Here is a 23,865-nt window from a genome sequence, read left to right as displayed (position 1 = left end):
TCTCTAAATTCTATTTGTCTAAATTTGCCATGGTGCCTATTTTCTGTATCATCTGTATTCATTATTTGACCACAAAGGAGTTAGAAAATAAGCATGGCTATGTGCTTACTAGGATTAGTTATTCATTGATCAGTGTTCAGATTTAGCATTTTACATTTAAAAAGTGGGAGGGGGGAAGTGCACACAGGGTTCCGGTCAAGCTTTTTTTCTGTACTCTGGATAGAGATTACATGTATGTACATATTATCTCATTCAGGGCGCAGCGTGAATTGGAGTAATCCTGGATTTATAAGTAGCTCATGATTATTTCCTTTCAACTGACAGGAACAATGGTACTGACCCCCTGGAGTCTCTGATTGGAGGCTTTGTTTTTATTGTTTGCAAAGGTGAGGAAAGGTTTGTATAAAACACGGAGAACAGACATAGCATAGGATTGTAGAATGTCATCTAAACAAAAACCTGAATTAAAGATAGACATGTAGGTTCAGGAAAAGATTTATTTGAAATTATAAGAGGAATTCTGCCCTGACAAACCTTCCCAGGAAGAAGTCAAAATACTATGAAATGCCTTCTTGGAGCTAAGAGCACTTACATATGCTGCTCATTTGATGCCTAGCCATTTCACCTTGACATATCTTTTGGTCTTCCATTTCTAATTTTGTCTCTGTAACCCTGGCATTGTTTTCCACACTTCATGTGATGTGTGCCAGTATGAAAGGAAGTTATTTTCTATTGCTATGAAACAATTGCCTCAAATATTGTGGTTTAAAGCAACATTCATTAGTTCACAGTCCTATAGGTCTGAACTGCCATGTGGCTCAATTTTCTTTACGTGTGATCTCACGAGGCTGAAATCAAGGTGTCTAGAAGCTCTAAGGAGGAATCCGCTTTTAGTTTCATTCAGACTATTGTCAGGATTTAGTTCCTTGTGGTTGTGAGACTGAGGTCTTCATGTCCTTGCTGTCAGACAGAGGCTACTTACTGTTTCTAAAGGTCATTTGCGTTCCTCAACACAGGGGCCCTTCTGCCCTCAAGCCAGCTGTTCCCCTTCTGGGTCTGAATCTCTGACATCCTCTTCTGCTACCAGTGCAGAAAACCGCCTACTTTTAGAGGGGCTCATGAGACTAGGTCAGCCCACTGGATCATCTCCGTATTTTAAGGTCAATTGACTTTAATTACATCTGCAAAATTCTTTCACAGCAGTGCCTAGATCAGTGTTGGATTAACCAACCAGGGGATGGGAGTCTTGGGAGATGGAGGAACACCTGTGACACCCAGGCAGTTCTGTGCAGAGTAGGTGCTACAAAAATATTTCACAAATGAATCTACAAACACTGAATGAATAAATGATAAAAGAGATACTTTTACAAGTCAGATACCTCACCCTGCCAATTACTAATAGATAAAGCTGAGCCTCTGAGTGAACAGAATTTTTTTTTCACCAAAGCAAGTTATTTGTGGTCATTACACTTCACCTTATAATCATGATTGAGTTGATGGATCACCTGAAGATATTCCATTCTTTAACAAATGACAACAAATTTAAGAGAGACTTTTTTTATTATTATTTTAGAGGGAGGGAGAGTGAGAGAGCACGAGAGGGGGGAAAGGACCGAGAGAGAGAGAGAGAGAGAGAGAGAGAGAGAGAATCCCAAGCAGGTTCCACACTTAATGTAGAGCCAAACGAGAGGCTCTATGTCACAACTGTGAAATTGTGACCTGAGCTAAAATCAAAGGCAGACGCTCAACCAACTGAGCAACCCAGGCACTCTGGAATTTTTTTTCTTCAAAGACTCAATTATCAGCACCTGAGAATTATGCCCTGGACCCACATTGCTTTTATAAACTGATCTATGCATCACAAAGCATGGTCACCAACATTATCTCCTCTCATGCTCACAATAACCCACGGGTATTAATAACCCTGTCCTAGAGATAGAAAACCTGAAACCCACAGTACTTCAGTATTCTGTTGAAGATCTTTAATTCTTTATACTAAAAAATTTCTAATCACAATTAGCATCAGAAAAAAAATGGGGGAGGAGTCATAATGCCCACATGTTTGATAATTATAATGCGATTGTTATTCTACTCTATATTTAACACTGAAAATACATCTTCTCAGGAAGTAAAATAATAAGTCATCTATGTCAAGTAGAAGAGTCTAGTTTTTCCAGCTGGAAAAGAACCTCTATTCTTTACCTACCAGTGAAATGATGAAAAGGTAATATCTCCAAATGAACAACAGGCAATTAAATGCCTCTGACTGGCACCTAAGAAACAGTGACATTTGATTTTCCTTCCAGGGTTTTGTAGTTTTTCCTTATTTAAAAACAGCTTTTTGTATCTATTCTTCTCATGATTCAGTGACCTGCAAATCAAACCATATTTCCTGACTCAAGGTTTCTTTTCCATAATTTAAACCCAAAAGGGGGATGCCTGGGCAACTCAGTTAAGCATCCAACTCTTGATTTCTGCTCAGGTCATGATCTCACAGTTGATGAGATTGAGCTCTGTCAGGCTCTGCACCGTCAGCACAGAGATTCTGCTTGAGATTCTCTCTCTGTTTCTCTACCCATCCCCTGCTGTGCACACACAATCTCTCTCTCAATAAATAAATAAACTTAAAAAAAGGGGGCAATTCAATGGTGTAAAGTTGAATGCATGATTGAATGAATGAATGAGTTGAAAATGAATTAACTGAGCATGTATTTTAGGATGCATACTCAAAGGGTATTGGAATTACTAGATTCATGTAATTTAGTAAACATACCTAGGAATAGAAAAGGACCCAAAATGCACAATATGAGGAGATGTATTTGCAAGACTCCAAAATTAGTGTGTTTGTGTTTTTGCTGATATTTTTAATCATGGGGTTTCCCTAGACCCCTCTTTCTGCCTAAACATTATTTAAGTTTCAATGTCTTTTCCAACACTCACTTTTCTTCTTCTCAGGCACTCCCTTTCACTTACAACATCCTTTTCATAATATGTCCACCTTGTATTTCACTTCATTGTCAGCAAACAATAAAGTAAGACTTCCCGTGGATTTTCTGTAGCTGCTCAACCCAGATTTAGTCTGAGATGGTTTTCATAATTCTATAAATGACTTTGAACTTGACCAAGAACCCTATCTCTAGCATTGAACTGTGAGATTTCACAGGAATCTTTGCCTTGTTTCTTATGAAACAAAAATGGCATTATGGCTGTCTTTAAAAAAAATGCACACAAAAACCATTATGACAAATTGAGGAATATTGAACTAGTCAATTTGTGCATTTCATTGAACATTCTAAACCATACAAATTCGAATGAAGCTTTCAATACACAAATAAGCCAGTTCTGTAACAATAGACACTGCCATTGTATATCAGACATTATGCATAGTGCAACCAGCTGCATCAAAAAGATGGGGGAATTGGGATTTGTTTTCATTGTTAAATTGAATTCCAAAAAAAATTATTGTTGCTCTGTAATAAACAGGAATGCTGCTTAATGAAAAACTCTATTTGTATTATTGGTGAGTTTCTTGTTCCTAATTCAGACATGCGGATAAAGCTGCTCTTTCACTCTTTGTAAGCTGGTAGCTGCCATGATGCCTAAACTCAGCAAAGGATCATCTTGTTCATATGTGAAGAATATCAGGAGAACAGTTTAAATAGGATAGACAAGAAATAGTTTAATATAGGAGGAGATTCTGGTAAGATTAGCAAGAACATGCACAGCGCTTATTGCTTCCTTTTTATATCCTTTTATCTTCAGGAAAAAAAAGTGTAACAATGGGATATTAACGTTTAATATCTTTTCTATGAGGGGAGAAAATAATCATCTGTCTTTTCTAATTTTAAGATTAAAAGAAGTACACCCAAGTGCAATTATATAGCCCAAAGTTTTTTATAAGATATGTTTCTAAGAATACACAGGAAAGGAAATGACTTCATGGTTGCTTTTCTCAAATCTTGCACATAAACTTACAGAGAATTTTAGAAATTCACTTTTGACTATTAGAATGATACTAAATGTTCTTATTAATTGTGATTATAATTCAGTTTAGGGTGAAGTGGAAAATGCATATTAAACCACAGGTATTTAAATGTGGCTGTCTGATTTCACTAGCAATTGCTCTTATGTATTGGTGTAATAGGAAGGTAGAGGAAGTTACTGCAATAAAACCAAATTGACACATTTCTTTTTAAACTACGCTCTGCTCTAAGAATCTATGGATTCCTTAATCCCTTTTTCACTTTTCAAGTTTTCAAGTCCTGACTGCAAGCATGAATAATAAACTGAAGTCAGTCCTTCATGTGAAAAAAAAATAAACCGCATTTTATGCAAAGATGCTAATTTTTCTAACTTACAGAATTCATGTGTACCTTTGAGAAACTGATGAATCAAGACAGTTTAAACATACATGCAGAATTTTATAGGTACCTATTGTTTTGATTCTAGGTACTAGGCAACAATCTCATTCTTTTTGATACAAATTAAAACTAACCATTCATGATAAATTCTAATATGATAATTGTTCAAATATCACTAATATTTGATCAGCAAATATTATAGGCTTTATATGCTTAATGCATTAAAAACATCCAAGTAAATATATTATGAGATGCAAATGCAGGATACATTGACTATAAAATTTGGGAATCACTTCAAACATTTGTTATTTAAAAAAATAATTATATCACTTCTAGCACGTATACAGAAAAACTCATTTTGTATTTTATTGGTTGAAATGATTAATCAAAGTGGTGTGGATAATTTACTAGACTATGAAATTAGTTTGATCATATTATATTTAGAAATATTTTAAGGAGCACCTGGGTGGCTCAGTCAGTTGAGCATCTGACTTCAGTTCAGGTCATGATCTCGCAGTTCATGGGCTCCAGCCCCATATTGGGCTTTGCATTGACAAGGCCAGCCTGTTTCAGATTCTCTGTCTCCCTCTCTCTCTCTCTGCCCCTCCACACCTGTTCTCTCTCTCAAAAATAAACACGAAAAAAAATTAAAAACAAAAGAAATATTTTAAGATTATATGAGCAGTGGGAGTTATAAAAATCTGAAACAAGGTACTAAATAGGTTAATGTGAGAAGTGCTGTGTGCCAGAAAGAACACCAAACTGAAAGTTTAGAGAATTGAATTAATTCTCTGTGTAACTCTTCCCTCTCTAGACTTCGATCCTTTCTGGATTTAAAATGGCATAGACCTTGGAGTGCCTAGGTGGCTCAGTAGGTTAAGCATCTGACTTCAGCTCAGGTCATGATCTCCTGGTTCATGAGTTTGAACCCTGCTTTGGGCTCTGTGCTGACATCTCAGAGCCTGGAGCCCGTTTGGGTTTTGTGTTTCCCTCTCTCTCTCTGCCACTCCCCCGCTCCTGCTCTGTCTGTCTCTCTCTCAAAAATAAATAAACATTTAAAAAAATTCAATGGCATAAACCTGAAATGCCTTTCTCTAACTAGTTCTGATTTGATTATACTTTGACAAAAGAAAATAGTGTCTCTCAAAGTTTCTTTTAATCCTGGAATTCTAATAATATATGATTTGGTGAAAATCAACCCTTTTATTCTAAAGTAGATAGTTTTGATTTACTTGACATTGAGTTCCTGAAAGCCCTGGATTAAATCTTGTTCATCTTTGTATATTCAGCACTAAGCACAATGCCTAACATATAGTAGGTGGTCAGTAAGAATTTGTTATGTGAAGAATGTGATTACTGTTATAAAAACCAGTTACTCCTGAATTATTTTTTTTTGACTCAGTAAGATTAATTTTCCAGTTTGAGGGTTAAATGTATATGTTTTGGTTAAGGATAATTGACAATAATGCTAAAGTAGAGGCAACTCTAAAAAACTAAAATTTTGGCTAATGAAATAACAAGGCTTCTCCTCATGACTTGTGATCAAAAGAACTGTGTATACAAATTTATCAGTTGATAGACTGAAAAACTTATTAATGCAGTCCCAGGAAGCATTATTTCAATTACAGTCAAAAACTCTTTTGAACAAGTGCACCTGAGTTGCTAAGCTGGTTAAGCATCTGTCTCTTGATTTGGGCTCAGGTCATCATCTCGTGGTTTGTGAGTTCAAGCCCTGCCTCAGGCTCTGCACTGACAGCTCAGAGCCTGCTTGGGATTCCCTCTCTCCCTCTCTCTCTGCCCTATCATCCCCCCCGCAAAAGAAATAAATAAACCTAAAAAAAATTTCGAGTAATAATATAAGTGGCTAAATGTACAACATCCCTAAAAGGAGGCACATGTTAGGTATTTTGATGTAATAGTTTAAAACATTCCCACCTCTCCTTTTAAAATACCTTCACTGGTGTCCGGAAAAATTAAGAACAATGTAGTCTCTGTATTTGGGGAGAAGAACGTTACTAAACATCCTTAAAAATCAGTATGAATCCTGATTGCAAAATGTGTTCAGTGCCAGGATCACTATGCAAATGTTTTGATCTTTTTTCTTTTCATCCTTCGTGGGACCATTTTTGGACTAAAATTCCCCAACATCTGACTTTTGCATGCACACATCCAAGTTCCTTTCATAATAATTGTATTTCCCATTTTCCCACCCTACAAGTTGGATCACCTTAGGCAGAAAATGTAGGCAGAAAAGGCAGGCTGGAGCTTTGAGAAAAGATCATTTCAAGGTTGTAGGGAGAGGAGTATTTTACAGTTGAAATCATAATAAAAATATAAGAACCATGAGTGCTTTTAAATATTTAAAAAATACAATAGGAGACAGAACTTTCATTAGGCAATGTTGCTGGTATAGCAGAAACCAGAATGATAATAATGTAAAACAGTGGGTAATATTCCTGGGATAAAATCTATGAGGAAAAAAAATCTGATTTAATTAAGATTTTAAGACCCCTTTTACATTATGAAGGGTATGTGCCTGCTGACAATATAATTAATTCAGACCTCATAAAAGTGATGCAACTGAGTTATCAAGAGCCAAGAAGAGTGTAGGCAAACAGATAGGATGATTATTTACTTTCAATCAATTTATTTATCTAAAACTAATTTATGGTACACCTACTAAGTGCAAAGCACTATACACTGGGAGGATATTAAATTGCCCTAGGCACAGTATTTATAACCTGTTGTTCTTCTCTTCTTCATACAAGAGTGCCATCCTTGTGTGGGTCCTCCCAAAATGAGCTGCTCACTAATAGGTGATTGTTTTGGAAAGGAATTTTAAGCACGCTGATAGGAGATTGGAACAAGTTAAACAGAGAAAGAGGGAAAGTCAGTCCAAGAATGTGTTATTGAGCTGGTCCCTGCTATGGGTCACTAAGCTCCATCCCACTGGGACCCCTGCGAGGAACCATGTGGGATACATCTCACAATTGTTTGCCCTGCATGCAGCTGGTTGTCATAGCAGCAGCTAAAGTAAAAAGGCGATGAGAGGATGGAAGGCAAGATACAAAAGGTGTGGGAAACAAATGTATTTTGCAAATTTATCTCATGTGGAGATAAAAAGAGCAGTTATTTATTAAGCCCTTATTATATGCAGTCATTGTGCTAGCCACTGGGGAAGAGGAAAAGAGAAGTATAGAAAGATGAAAAATTCAAGGTCCCTGTTCTTTAGGAATTCATAGTTTAGACAAGGAGGCAAGTCAGTAAGTAAGGCCATGACAGAGGAGTTTGAACTGCAGTGGAGAAGTATGTCATATGGAGGCTGAAAACTTGGGAGGAAGTGGAAGAAGATGATTCCAAGTAGAAGAAATATTGTCTGTAAGGCAGGGGGTTAGGGTGTGGTTTACTCAGAACACTGCGATCTACTTAGAGCAATTAGATAATAAGACTGTATCCCAGCACACAAAATAGTTTATCATGCATAATCAGCACTCACTATGTATTTATAGGTACTCAAGCATTACTTGCTTAATGAATAAATTTTCTGATCCGCGTTCTTAGAGCTGTCCTTTCAAGGAGCATATTGTTGGCGTGGTTGTGATTGTTTCAAGTGGATAGGATTTTGAGGTACACATAGCCTTACTCCACCAACTGGATATTTCTTCTTGGGCCAAAGTAAAGGACTTACATTGGCCCTTCTTATACATATACTAATACATCTTAAAAGCTGCTGTTCAATGAACACTTAAATGAGCACTGTGCTAAGCATTTTACTTAGCTCATTTACTTATTGCAACCCTACCAGGAAGACAAAACCGAGGCATAGAGGTGCGAAGCTAATACATGGTGTGCTTGATTGTTACCAATACTGTCTCCGTCTATAACTAGCACATTTAACTAGAAGTCACAGACAAGAGCAGTTCTTCAACAGTTGTCTTAGAGTGTATAACTCCATATGTTTATGGAATAGTGTCTTCAGGGACATCGGAGAATAGGAGCTTCTTCGCTTCAATAAAATAGAACCAATCTTCCTCCGCAGTGGTAGTCGATGTTTCCAAATCCCGGATTCTTGACTGCTGATAATTCCTTCCCTATAGCCCTTCTTTCTTTCTCTTGAGCTTTGCTGCAAAACCTCATTAAACTGCAGAAATTAAAACAATTCATCTATAGTTACCTGCAATAAATATTTTGACAGTGCCAATCATTTAATCAAATGCTGTAATACAAAAGTAATTTAAATATGATCCTTGTTTTCAAGAGATTGAGGCTCTATTGAAGATGATGAACAGAAGATTGATAAAGTAGAGGTAAAAGCAAATTGGCTATTGAAGAAAAGAGGAATTGGCAGATTAATTCCAAGTAGAGTTAGGTAGCAATTCAGGGAGGCTACATGGAAATGGAAGCACAGAGAATCAGCATACCGCAGTTCTAGTCCTATTTTTACCTCTAACTTAACCACATCATTCATCTCCACCAGCCTCATCTCCTCATGCATACCACTCTCAATGCCCCTTAGAGTTCTGGCAGGTTCTAACCTATGAGCAGAATGCGTGTGAGATGGGCACTGAAAGCTGGGTACCATTTTAACACAAAGAAATGCAAAACCCATCCCAGATGAAGGCAGAGCATGAGCAAATACACAAATGCAACACAGGCCTGGGCATATCCTGCACGAAGGGCCCTTCCCGCCTAGTGTGACTAGTGCAGTCCATGTGAGACAGCAGCCAGGGTAGGACCAGAAAGGTAGCTTTGGGAAAGTTTACAGAGGGTCTTGAATTCTATACAAAGCCATTTGGATTTAATAAGGTTTTTTAAATAGCCGAAATATAAAGGCAATGATTAGAGAATCATTGAGAATAATTGAAAATCAATCTGGAGCATAACAAGTGGAACAATTTAAGTAAATCAGAACTACAGGGCCAGATAATCTCTGGCCTTTATTGCACTTGAAAAGCTAAGAAAAAAAATTGGAAGGTAAATGTAATATTCCAAAAAATGAAAAAGATAATCAAACTTTATGAAATTCTTGATCTTTAATGCTGAAAGAACAATTGTAGAGTAACAGAAGAGAAGCTGCTTTAGGATAACGTTCCTAACATAAAAGATAAAATAAAACTTAGGGGCGCCTGGGTGGCGCAGTCGGTTAAGCATCCAACTTCAGCTCAGGTCACGATCTCGCGGTCTGTGAGTTCGAGCCCCGCGTTGGGCTCTGGGCTGATGGCTCGGAGCCTGGAGCCTGTTTCCGATTCTGTGTCTCCCTCTCTCTCTGCCCCTCCCCCGTTCATGCTCTGTCTCTCTCTGTCCCAAAAATAAATAAACGTTGAAAAAAAAATAAAAAAAAAAAGATAAAATAAAACTTAATAAATAAGACAATTTGATCATTATAGTTCCAAGTTTTAACACTTATATAAAAACTTAAACAAAGTTACACCCACACAACCACACGTATAAAATCTTAAAAGCTCATTCAACTTGCAAAAATGTTTACCAGTTTGCAATTCCTCCCATTTTTTCCCGCATTAGCACATTGATGATACAGCTGATGGCAGTGACTATTAGTGACCTTAAGAACACAGCTGGGTTTCTATTTTTATTTCTTTAAAACCCTTTTCTTCAACTAAATGATGCCTTAAAGGCCTAAACTAAAATCTATGTAGTCAAGGCAATTTGTATTGTATGTTTGTGTATATATTTCACACAACAAAGCCAGCTTTTAAAACACGTGTATACACTCCCACACACATATGCACACATACTCCAAAATCTGTGATGATACTTCTATAGAAGCCTGTTTTCAAACCAACCTGGAATGAATGACTGGACTTTGCCCAAGCTCAAAGAAGCATTTAGGGCTATACAAAATTACCTCTATTGACAACATACTTCAAAACAGAGTTACTATAGATTCATGTAAATCACTTCTGATCTGCTAAAAAAAAGAGTAAACTAAAACATCCACACATTTAGGAGATATTGATGAATAATTCAGGCTTTGAAACTTTTTTTCAATGACTCTGAAGGACAGAAAAAAGACTGTGGAATTTGTTTTTATTTGGGTGATTGCTTACTTATTCTCCTTAGCTCAAATTAGAGGTAATAGTCTTGGATAGTTTCATCTGGCTATTTGCAGATAAAAGTATTTATCTACAAATAGGCAGATTTCTGAATATGGGTAATAGCAGAGACAAACATATGTTTAAAATTCCTAATGCAGTTGATGCCGAGTAAATAGGATTGTATACTGTGAACTTTGGCAAAATGGCTATTCAGCAAGCAGGAAAGGATTCAAGGATGGTGGTCTGCCAGAGAAATAGCTTAGTAGTTGCTGAGAACAAGCTGGCAGGGAAATACCATGAGTCAGAAAGAGAAAGCAATCATGTGATTTCTCTAGCCAGTCTCCTCATTGTTCCTAACATAAAATAAAGATACTTTTTTTAAATTTTCTTTAATTTATTTTGAGAGAGAGAGGGAGGGGCAGAGAGAGAGGGAGAGAATCCCAAGCAGGCTCTGCACTGTCACTGCAGAGCCTGATGTGGGACTCAAACTCACAAACCATGAGATCATGGCCTGAGCTGAAATCAAGGGTCGGATGCTCGACTGACTGAACCACCCAGGTGCCGCTAAAATAAAGATACTCTCTGTGAAATAATTATTTTACATTTTTATGTTTGCGAAGGCTCTATCTGTAAAAGATGTTTGAACTTCCTGAAGATTGGCATTCAGTTTTTGATCAAATGAAAAATAAAAGTCTAAAATGTGAGAATAAATATCTAAATATAGATTTTCTGTACCCTTAGGTTTTGATTTTGAAAAAAAAAAAAAGTGCACCAATGTGAACTTGTTAGACCAATTCTTTCTAAGGACGATAAAAAAGAAGTCTGATAGGCAGGATTTCGAAGCCGTTTACCAACTCCTAATTTCTCTCCCTGAATAAAATTGAAGCTCACTGTGCTAGAGGCTCATAAATTAAACCTTACTCTACCGTCCCAAAAGCTGCGTGAAAAGTGGGGTATGTTATGTTTCCCTCTCTTTACTCTTGGAAACAGTCTATGGCAAAATAAAGGTGTGTTGAGTAAAAAAGAATCCAAAAATCTATACATTGTTAGCTCTACTACATACATCATCACTATGCTACTCAGGTATCCCTTAACTCTAGAGCCTCAGGGAAGATTTTGGAGGATCTACAGTACAGGAGCATGGAATAGCCACACAAAGAAAGCCTACCTGTGGAAATCAGTGTGCCATGTGTGTGAGATAGTGCACGAGAAGACAGGGCTTTTCTTTGCTGTGTCTTTAAATTTTTTTTTCAATGTTTTTTATTTATTTTTGGGACAGAGAGAGACAGAGCATGAACGGGGGAGGGGCAGAGAGAGAGGGAGACACAGAATCGGAAACAGGCTCCAGGCTCCGAGCCATCCACCCAGAGCCTGACGCGGGGCTCGAACTCACGGACCGCGAGATCGTGACCTGGCTGAAGTCGGACGCTTAACCGACTGCGCCACCCAGGCGCCCCTTTGCTGTGTCTTTAACACAACACATTCAATCTTAAGGCCTGGACCACTTGACTGCACAAGAAATAGTGCAGAAAGGAATAATGAGATGATGTCACCTGTGCTGAGACTTGCCTGCTTCTTCCAGACACTACAGTCCAAAGTTGTACATTCTATGGTAAAACATATTCCATGCTAGTTCTCTTTTCCTCCCCCATCTCCACCCAGTGTTCAGGCAGAGTTAAGTGATTGAAGAAATTGGGGTATGATCTGAATCTGGATACCCTCTCCACCTGCTGATAGTGTTAAGGGGTGGATATTGCTAATGAGAGGATTAAAATGTCTTTTGAGCTAATGCCTCCCACAGTATGCAATAAAACAGGTACCCTGCCTTTTTGGAGAGAATCAATGATGCATAATTTCTCAGTGAACTAATGTGCAATCTATTTTGAATCCACATTAATCACTCTCTTTTCTATGAAATCTAATTTAGGTGTAAATCATTCACTTCCCAGGTATAGGCTTCCTCAGTAAAATGTAAGTTGAGGCCAGCTTTTTTATGGAAGCAGAGTTAATGTAGCTGAAGTAACTGTACCTAAGATTTCAGCAAGAATCTTAAAAATACGACTCAAAGTTAGTTTAGTTAAAGCTTGAGTAATTTAAGGAAATTGCCTAGGCAAGTAATTGGTATTATACCAAAACTAAATATTTCACAGTTACATTTGCTTTTGCCTAAAAATAAAAACTGGAGCAATACAAGGGAAAACTGCCAAGACTGAAAATAATATGCAGCAGCTGTAAGTAATTGGGAATGATAATCATAATTAGACAAGATGTAAGATGTGTGTTAAAACCCAGATTGGATCTTCCTGTTGACAACTGGGAGAAATCCCAGAGGCTTGGACTGTACACCTAGCCCAGGCACTTCTGCTCCCTACCTGAGAGCCCCAGCAAAACCCAACTGGGTGTTAGAGCAGCCAGGAAACCACTCTCTAAAGGCCATGCATCATATTGGGGGGAGAGGTGGGAAGAGCTCGTACTCCCTGTCTTCAAGGAGCTGGCAAACCAGAGGAAACTGAACAATTACCTAGCAGTAAATAGCATTAAATAAAAGTCCTTCAAAAGAAACCAAAATAATGAAGAGAATAAATGTTTTTGTAGGATAAAATTGAGGACAGCTTTGTAAGATCAGAGCAACATTAATTTAAGCAAGTGTAGATTAAAAATGAAGTAAAATATTCATACTGTATACTATATACAATATATAGTATACATATATATAGTATACTATACATATATATACTATATATATTTATGTACTATCAGTTAAAAAGGAACTATTTCTGAAATCAGGTATAAATGGGTTACTAAAAATTCATAAGGAGATTCAGGGGGCCTCATGGAGTAAATGGTATTTTAGGTATCTAAGGATAAGTAGGACTTTTAAGGTAGGGGGAGAAGGGGACAGGAAGGAAGACCATATAAGCTTAATGATATGGCATATGCAAATGACAAGAAATGAAAATACTCTGTGTGTTCAGAAAATGGTTCATGTGACTGGAGCTAGGAGTATATACGAATCTGGATAAGTTGACTAGAACCAGGTAACAGAGGTCCCTGAATGCTGAGCTACAGAATTTTGGCTTTCCTCAGGAGGCAATGGAGACCCCTGATGGTCTGGGATTAACATAGACCTCTACTCTTGCCTCCACTAGTATCATCTATTTTCCACAAAATAGCCAAGCAATTATTTAAAAATGTCAGCTAGCCTCCTCTGCTCAAAACTCTCATGTGGATTCCCATATCACTCAGAATGAAATCAAAATTCTCAGGGTAGCCCAACTACACCTCTGATCATATGCCCTAGCCCTCCTAATTTTATTTAGGATGAGTAGCAGTTTGATATTCACAGGAAACTAAAAACATGGCAGAGAATATACAACAGATCTGACCATGTCAGAGACACCACTAGATGTCTCCTAACTAAAAAATTCAGGACTATATTTGGGGGACATGGGTTCATCTATACTTCCTGTTGTTTGCTGCAAAAGGATAGTGCTAGAAAGTTGGATGGATGCTCCTCCCCCTTATAATCAGCCTCATGATTTATCTTCTGCTCAAATGCTGAAGAGAGGTATTCTGACTCTGTACAGGTCTTAGAAAGTAATAAGTCTAAAAGTAGGGAGAGAAGAAAGGCAGTTAAACACAAATGATGAAAGACAATATTCTTCTGAAAAAAGAAGTCAAGATCTTGTGTTCCTTTATGTGCTTATGGTAAAAGGATGGGAAATAGATACAAACCTTATCATCATTCAACAAATATTTATTGAACTAAATATCAGACTCTGTTCTGTACCAATGAAAACAATTACATATAATAAATCTTGGCTTGAAGACATTCTTAGTCTAATGGGGAAAGATAGATATGTAAACATGCTGTGATAGATATGTAAGTATGATATCAAATATGATGTCAAATTGATTTGGCATGTGGGACTTTATAAAAACTTTCCTCTTTCTGTTTTTATTATTATTTTTTTAATTTTATTTATTTTTGAGAGAGAGAGAGCGCATGAGCGGCGGGGTGGGGCAGAGAGAAAGAAGGAGACACAGAATCGAAAGCAGGCTCCAGGCTCTGAGCTGTCAGCACAGAGCCTGACACCAGGCTTGAACTCACGAGCCATGAGATCATGACCTGAGCCAAAGTGGGGCATTTAACAGACTGAGCCACCCAGGCGCCCCAAACTTTCCTCTTTTTAAAGCATATGATATTTGAACTGACTCTTCAAGCTGATTTCTAATAGTGAAGTTATTTTCTTTAATTTCTTAACATTTTCTATAATTTCTCAAGTAGATGATTGATATTTAACATGCCAAACAAATCTAATTGGCCCCAATAATACTGAGACTCCTAACTTTAGTACCATTAGCCTGGTACTCTGAATCACTCAACAAGTCACACATACACACACACACACACACACACACACACACACACAAATACATAATAAATAGTTAATGGTACTAAGGTTATACAATAATAGGATACCCCAAGTAAAAGGACTATATGCCACCATTTTTAAAAGTGAGACACACTAACACGTGCATATCATTGCATTTTGTAAAAAAAAAAAAAAAAAAAAAACACTGTATTTGTATCTGCTCGGACTACCTACCTGCCATGACTCCTTGTGGAGCCTTCCCATGTTTGTTTATTATCCTTATAAATATGTATATCCTAATGTTCTATATGTGCCTTTTTATTTATACCTCCAACTATAATAAAACTTTTCCTAAGAGAGGAGATTGAGTTTTATTTGCCTTTGCCTGTGTTCAATCCCTAGCACATGAAAGATGCTCAATATATACTTAAGGGGTACAAATTATGTACATGACTTAGCATTAGGTATGTAATCAAAAATTCCCTTGACTAACTTTACTTTGTTTTTTAGCTTACTGATTATCAGTAGCTAGTCTACAGTGCATTTCCTGTAATAATTGCAGGCTAATGATGCAGCAAAAGGCTCCTCCTTTATTTTAGGACTAATAGAAGGACTAATAGGACAACTAAAGAGTACAATGGAAAAATACATACTCTGTTATAATATTTAATTTTAAATATATTGTTGACATACTTTTGTCATGTCTAAGGCAGTAGGAGGCTGAGTGGAAGATAAAGGCACACTGGAGGAAAAGATAGGGTATATGGAATTAAGCAGCACAAGGACCATCCTATCTTATTAGCTATTGTATTCCCAGTGCCCGGTACCTAATCCAATAAATTTGGGTTGAATGAATGAAAGATGATATATTGTAGATTCTCTGGCCTATAAGCAAGTGGCTTGCTTCAGAAGAGATTCCGTTTTGTAGGAGAGAACTACTCCTTTTAATTCCGGCCCATTCATTTATTAAATTGATTCATTCATTCAAAGGACATCTCTTCTGCATCTACTTTGCCACTCTCTGTACATGGAAACAAAAAGATAAATAAAACATGACCTAGGAGAGTTCACAGTCTGGTTAGAAAAATAGATATGTATGTGAACATTGACAATGTAGTATGATAGCTGTATAAAAAGGGATATTATGGTGGCATGATGGCACAGTAAGGTAATCTGTTCAGCGTGCTGGTAAAGGAGAGGGGATTCAGGAAAGATTGCTCCCAAAATGCACTTTAAAGGATGGATAAGGAGTTTTCAGGATTGTTTCTACTTTACCCCCTTGATGTACTATTTAATTTGTCATGACAATAAAAATTTTATCTTTGTTTTGTATGCTTGGCTTTTAAGATCTATTTCTTATTTATGAAATCATTTTATATGCTTTGCTTATTATTAGTCCTTTACTATAATACCGGTTTTATTGCACTTGAGATTCTTTAAAAACAACAGCAAAATAACTCTTAAATAGCTGTCATTGAGAAGATAACAGACCAATTAAATATTTATTTATGTTTTAAAAAACAAAACACCTTTCCAGGTCTTGAACAAGAGGAAATAATTTAAGGAGTTTCATGGTTTTAAATTAGACTTCTTATATATCAAAACTTCAAAAGCTATGTGCTCAACAATAGGCTTATTTTCTTCATCATCTTCTCATTTTTTTAAAACTCACTTATGATGCAAATAGAAGCATTAAATAGTGGATTTTGCTCCATGTTTACTAAAGAGGAGTAATCTTAGACCTTGAACTTTATTCACCTGGAATCAACAATTGTACTGTCAAGAAAACTTCCCCCTGCAAAGGTCAATGCAGCTCTCATCCCCTTTTAATTTCTTAGAGATACAAACAAAACAATTTATTCTTCTTGTAATATGGAAATATAGTCACTGGTGAAAGTTCTATTAAAAACAACCTGCTGTTAATTCAAACTCATTGTGACTAAAACTGCTTCTGGATTTGAGTTATGGTTTTGGGGATGAAATAGTATATTTTTTTTATTACATGGTTCACTTTCTACTAGGAAACATTGCTTGAAATCCAGGTTTCATTAAGAGAGGGTAGTTAAAAGTATGTTGGTGGGGTTTTTTATTATTACTATTATTTTTATTATGACAAATGAGGATTGGTCTCAAGCAAAGCTGAGCATGCCTACGACATTCCATTTCTGGAACACAGTATAATTCACATTCAAAGAGGCTACAGTTCTCTTGTGAAATGCAGTGAAATTCATTCAGTAGACTCCCACCATATTCTAAGCTTCAGTGACTCTCTAGGTGAAATCTCTCAGTGAGAATTCAACATGACTGTTAGCCAAGTACTACATAACCTTCTCTGAGTATGAAACTGTGATCTTTCCAATGTATAAAAGTAATCACACGATTCAACAGCTCCAAATTCTTTAAAATCTCCTTCACTATAAAAAAACTAAATCGGGGCGCCTGGGTGGCATAGTTGGTTAAGTATCTGACTCTTGATCTCGGCTCAGGTCATGACCTTGCAGTTTGTGAGTTCGAGGCCCACATCAGGCTGTGCTGATGGCGCAGAGGCTGCTTGGGATCTGTCTCTCCTCTCTCTTTCTCTCTCCTTCTCTCTGCCCCTTCCCCACTTGTGCATTCTCTCTCTCTCTCTCTCTCTCTCTCTCTCTCTCTCTCTCTTTCTCCCTCCCTCAAAATAAATAAATAAACTTAAAAAAAAACCTGTTATTTTTCTTACAGTTAAGGTTATGTTCTATCTGCCTAGAGTTCCAGTTTCAATTCCCTCTACTCCAAGCCTCAAACTTCATGGTCCAGCAAGACTAATCTACTAGAATATATGTCCTGCTCTCCCCTTTACTCATACCTTTGAATAAATTGTTTCCTCTACCCAAATGACTGTCCCCTTTGGTAAAACTCTGTTAAATCATCCCTCCCTTGCCTGGGAAGATTTAGAGACAAAATTTTCTGTGTTGCTCCAGTGTATACATGCAAATCTAATATTCCTTGGAATATATTATGATCGTTTGAATTTTTTTTTCACCTATCCCCCCCCCAAAAATTTTTCCAGCTTTTAGTACAAGTATTTGACCAATAAAAAAGATCCACACACACACACACACACACACACACACACACACACACAAAATATATATATATATATAGTATCATTTATATGTGAAATCTAAAAAGCTAAACTTGTAAAAACAGAGCAGAATGGTGACCAGAGGCTGGGGCAGGGGAATCGGGGATATGTTGTCTAAAGGTACGTACATACAGACTTAGAACTAGTAGATAAATGGACTCCTGGAGAACTAATGCACAGCATAGTGATTATAGACAACATTACTGTATTATAATCTTTAAAGTTGCTAAGAGACTAGATTTTAATTGTTTCCATTACAAAAGAGAAATGATAATTATGTGATATGATAGAGTTGTTAGCTGATGCTGTGGTGGTGATCATATTGCAATTCATAAATGTATCAAATCAACACTGTTGTGCACCTTAAACTTACACAATGCCAATTATAGATCTCAATAAAAATAAATGTTAAAAAAATATACGCATGGGGCACCTGGGTGGTTCAGTCAGTTGAGCGTCCAACCTCGGCTCGGGTCATGATCTCACAGTTTGTGAGTTTGAGCCTCGCGTCAGACTCTGTGCTGACAGCTCAGAGCCTGGAGCCTGCTTTGGATTCTGTGTCTCCCCATCTCTGGGCTCCTCCTCTGCTCTGTCTCTCTCTGTCTCTCAATAATAAATAAATGTTAAAAAAAAAATAAAAATATATATATATATGCATGAACTACATATTATCCACGAATACAAATATTTACAGTACAAAAAAAGGAATAATAATGCTAGCCACTGTTTATTAAGTACTTAGCCTGTGTCCAGCCCAGTGCAATGTGCTGTATGTTCTTCATCTCCAATTCTCACGGCAGCCCTGCCAGGTGGATTATATTATTTGTCTCTTGCCCTTGAGAAAACTCAAGCTCAGAGAAGTTAGTTGCATAGGCCACACATTGTCATATAGCAGAACCAGATGTGAACTTAAGTCTATCTACTCCAATGCCAGTGCTCTCCCCAGTACACCCAGCTGCCTTTTGATTATTGTTAAGATCCTAAAAGACACAAATTAGATTTTGATTTAATCTTTTCCGTTTCTTTCCAGCTCCAAGTACAGCCCAGTATGGAATTACCGGGAGCGCTGACGTTCTTTTCTCCTGCTGGTACCTTGTGTTGACACTGTCCTCTTTCACCAGCATATTCTACCTGAAGAATGCCATTCTACAATAAATTTAAAGACCCATAAAAGGCTTTTAAGGATTCTCTGAAAGTGCTGATGGCTGGATCCAATCTGGTACAGTTTGTTAAAAGCAGCGTGGGATATAATCAGCAGTGCTTACATGGGGATGATCGCCTTCTGTAGAATTGCTCATTATGTAAATACTTTAATTCTACTCTTTTTTTGATTAGCTACATTACCTTGTGAAGCAGTACACATTGTCCTTTTTTTAAGACGTGAAAGCTCTGAAATTACTTTTAGAGGATATTAATTGTGATTTCATGTTTGTAATCTACAACTTTTCAAAAGCATTCAGTCATGGTCTGCTAGGTTGCAGGCTGTAGTTTACAAAAACGAATATTGCAGTGACTATGTGATTCTTTAAGGCTGCAATACAAGCATTCATTTCCCTGTTTCAATAGGAGTCAATCCACATTGACAAAGATGCATTTTTTTTCCTTTTTTGATAAAAAAGCAAATAATATTGCCTTCAGATCATTTCTTCAAAATATAACTAACACATATCTAGATTTTTCTGCTCGCATGATATTCAGGTTTCAGGAATGAGCCTTGTAATATAACTGGCTGTGCAGCTCTGCTTCTCTTCCCTGTAAGTTCAGCATGGGTGTGCCTTCATAAAATAATAATTTACTCTTTGTCTCCACCTAATAAAAATGTTTTGCCACATCCTATAATTTGAAAGCAAAAATAAACCATAATGATAAAGCTAAAGTATATCCTATCTCTAAAGAATGAAGGAGCTGTCAGACTGTAAAAATCTCTTCCCTCCTTGCCAGTGGGGTGTGAGAATTTTGCCCCACCTAAACTCAGTTTTGCGGTGAAAAACAATTTCATTAACGTAGTACAGGTCAATCTATTACCGTGTGAATCCTTTGGTTATAGTTGAGTGTTGAATCCACTCTGGGAAATAATTCCCTTTAAAATGACAGCAAAGTCCATCCAAGGGATTGCTCAGCAATACAGCATCTTTTCCTTTCACTACTCCAAGCCAAAATCTTTAAGATGGTTGTCAGAAAGAACACAAAGTCCGATCACCTAACATGACGTGAGTTGGTGAACACGCCAAAGTCATTTGGTTCTGTGGCAGGTAAGTTGGTGTGATAGATGCGTGCTCCCGCACCCGGGCATTTCGCACATCTTCCACCTGAAAACATCACTCAGCTGAGAGTTTGGAATGCATGTTATATAAAAGAAAATGCTCCAAAATATATAATAACAAGTATTCCATGCTGGCATGCAGCAGATCAATCCCTGAAATAACTAGTTCTGCAATAAAATCTTTCTCTGTAGCAATGTCAGTTCAAAAACATAAGGTCAAAACACAAACAATGACAAAATGACCATGCTTTATGTCTTCTTACATGATATGTGTAAGACATGATCAAATGAAGACAAGACACCCGTGATTAGAATATCTTAAGATATATTAGTTATTAAGTTATCATGAATAGTTCATTGTTTCCACCATAAAGAATGAAAACTACATTTTTTAAGGAAAATGGTGTTATTTTAAGGAGTATTATATTACAAGAGTATTTCCATGGTTTTACTCTTTACTAAAGAAAGACCATAACCTTGAAAGCCATTTTACAAGTTTGATGAACTTACCAATTTCACTACATAGGGGGATTTCTGCAAATAGTCTCCTTTTGCAAGTCATATTAACAATTAAAAAAAACTCACTAATAGTTAGATACGAGATATTTCATGGAGGTTGTACATACTTAACATACCTAATATTTTGCCCCGAAATAAATGGCTTGAAAATCATGATTTTTTTTTGAGTAAAGCTTAGCCCCGAAGTACGCCATAAATCTATTTTAATTAGAAAAATGAATCCTACATGAGGAGGCATAAATATACAGTGTTTCCACAAAATGGCAATAATATGGCATTGTGCTATTAAATTTACTCACTGTAATTATTCATTACATTATTTTGACTGATGTATTAAAAACTTTTTTAACACACATGGCATTTTAATTTTGATTATTATTTATTTGCTTTTTAAAAATATTCTTTGTGAAATTGGTGAGTAAACCACAATTTTTTTTTTGTATTGCAGCTTTAAAGTGGCACACTCCATAAAAATCTACTTACTAGAAATAGTGGTGCTACCACAAAAGTGTTAACCATCAGTACCATTGTTTGGGAGAAGGAAACAGATCAAGAATGCATATTATACAGTGACCGCTTTCCTAGAGTTAAAAATACCTCCTCTTTGTAAGGTTTGTAGGGTAAATGTGAGGTAAATCGAGGTATAAACTATGGATGAACCAAATAATTAGTTCAAAGTGTTGTCATGATTCCGAATTTGTGGAGTCTGGTGTTTTTCCCATAGAATGTGACAGAAGTACAGTCATAGCTCAGTAGCTATATGTATTTGCCTTTATGTTAGAAGAGAATTTCTTGAGTGACATTTTAAATAGAGGAGGTATTCACTATGTTTTTCTGTATCACAGCAGCATTCCTAGTCTTTAGGCCCCTGAACAGAGTGAAACCATGAGTATTTATGAGTTCAATATTGTTCAAATAAGGCTACAGTATTTGCTTTTTTGTGTGAATGTATTGCATATAATGTTCAAGTAGATGATTTTACATTTATAGACATATGAAATGTCTGATTACTCCATTTTATCAGTCCTGACTGTACAAGATTGTTGCAATTTCAGAATAGCGGTTTTATGAAATTGATTTACCTTTTGATCTATAACAATTTTGCTAGCTATTCATTTCAGCGTTATATTTCCACAAGTTACATTTGTGGGACTCCTTTTGTTGCCCCTAAGGTTTTTGTTTTTTTTAAGGAAAGAAAAATAAAGAGCAGTTGAGAAAAGAGACTGCAAAGAAAAGAGTGGAGGTAAGGAGAGAGGGAAGAAAAAAAAGGAGGAAGGAAGGAGGAAATGAAGGAAGGAAGGGAGAAAATAAGAGAGAGAGGGAAGAAGAATATTAGGGTAGTTGACTTAATTCATTTGCATTTTTGGTTTAACTGCAAGTGCTGTAATTATGTTTTACAATGATCCCATTCGAAACATAAGTCCTGTGACACCATTAAGTTTCTATTATGCAGCAATTATACAATGAAAAGTACTGCCCAAATTATAGGATTGTGTTTTTTTGGAAACACTAAAAGATTCGAAAGAGAATGTCAAACTTAAAACCACTTTTGGGGGTGTTTAAAACTTAACTGAAAAATTAATGCTTCATCATAACATTTAAGCTATATCTAGAAAGTAGACTGGAGAACTGAGAAAATTACCCAGGTAATTCAGGACAAAAAAAAAAAAAACACAAATATATATATATATATATATATATATATATACCCCAATGTGTGAACTCAGAGAAGTCTGAGAAATTTATCAAAGCCAATCATCTATATTGATCAAATTTACTGAGTAATTGTTAATTTATCCATTGTACTTAGCTTTGTGACAGCCAAAAGTTACCTATTTAATCTTTTCAATAAAAATTGTTTTTTGAAATTCAGAAATGATTTAAAAAGAGGTCAGGTTTTTAACTATTTATTGAAGTATGTGGATGTACAGTATTTCAATAGATATGAATATGAATAAATGGTATGCCTTAAGATCCTTTGAATATGTATTTACTTTAAAGACTGGAAAAAGCCCTTCCTGTCTTTTAGTAAAACATCCATATTTCATAATCTGATGTAAAATATGTTGTACTGTTTCCAATAGGTGAATATAAAGTCAGTTTATCAATTAAAATATGTATTTGACTCATTTAAAACTCTATTCGTTTAAGAGAAAAAAGGAAGAAATAATAATTTAACATATTTCTGCTATTCCCTTCTTTATTTTCTGCTGCATTCACTGTACCATAGTCACATCTTTCAGGAACTCCAAAGCAATACAGGGTGAAAACATTAGATGCTACAATTTCAAAGGGCTGCACGTATAGCCTTTCTTTCTGTTGCTGAATCCCAAAAGGTTTCGCAAGTTGAACTACATCTAGCCTAAAGAAGCAACTTTCCAGAGAGATTTTATTATTTATTATTTAGAACTTTCACCTGCCGAAATGCAGCAAAGTTAGAAACAGAGACTGCTGATAAAATCTTATTAGTTTTATAAGCCAAGAATCCCAAAACTCAAATACCTACAGGAGTCAGGCATATAGTATAATTTCATAAACAGCCAGGTATAAAACAGGGAATATATATTCCACCTCAAGGCATGCACATACAATTTCCTTAAAACACCTTGTTTTCCAAACAGGACACAATTTGGCTGAGAGCCCTTCGTTTGTGGCTGCTATACTATCCAAATGAGAGACATCCCAGATGAGTGATTTAATAAGCCCTGTTCTCCACATCCATCCAAATAAAAAGGAATCAAATAAAAAGGAACAGTATGGTAGATAAACAAAACAACAAACCATGAAAAAGATCCATGCTTGGAGTAATAAGCTCTTTTGAAATGTGGGTGTCATTGCTATTCTGGGAAAACTATATCTACCCCCCCCCAATAAAAACACATTAATAAACATCTGATTTTCCCACTGGTTCATCACTTCTCCCTGTGTAATTTCTATCCTGCACTTAATTACATGGAAACAGAAGCATCAAGTCTCAGACCTTGAAAGGTAGCATGTGAAGCAGAGCTACTTTGTCTCTGAACATGATGGGCCAAAATACTTCAAAACGACATCCAGGTATTTGGAAAATAATCACTTGCTTCATCCTGGTAGGCAGAAATTTAAGAATTTTAAGAGGAAATTTTCTAAGAACAATTCATTCATGATAATGGAGTCTGATCCAACCACCAGA

General features: G+C 36.4%; 1 protein-coding gene across 1 annotated transcript in view; it reads left to right on the top strand.

Annotated features, from left to right (window-relative positions):
* NEGR1 (neuronal growth regulator 1) overlaps positions 1–23,603 on the top strand; it is an 865,642-nt gene extending 842,039 nt beyond the window's left edge. Inside the window, exon 7 of the mRNA XM_040470638.1 lies at positions 18,942–23,603. Coding sequence (XP_040326572.1) covers positions 18,942–19,066 — 125 coding nt within the window. The 3' untranslated portion in view covers positions 19,067–23,603. The remainder of the gene's footprint in view (positions 1–18,941) is intronic.
* Positions 23,604–23,865: the final 262 nt, after the last annotated feature.

This window comes from Herpailurus yagouaroundi, unplaced genomic scaffold (assembly GCF_014898765.1).
Source record: "Herpailurus yagouaroundi ecotype Mexico unplaced genomic scaffold, PumYag 77, whole genome shotgun sequence".
In the NCBI taxonomy this organism is placed as follows: Eukaryota; Metazoa; Chordata; class Mammalia; order Carnivora; family Felidae; genus Herpailurus; species Herpailurus yagouaroundi.
Note: the sequence above shows the minus strand (reverse complement) of the source record. Positions and strands in the feature narration are given on the sequence as shown.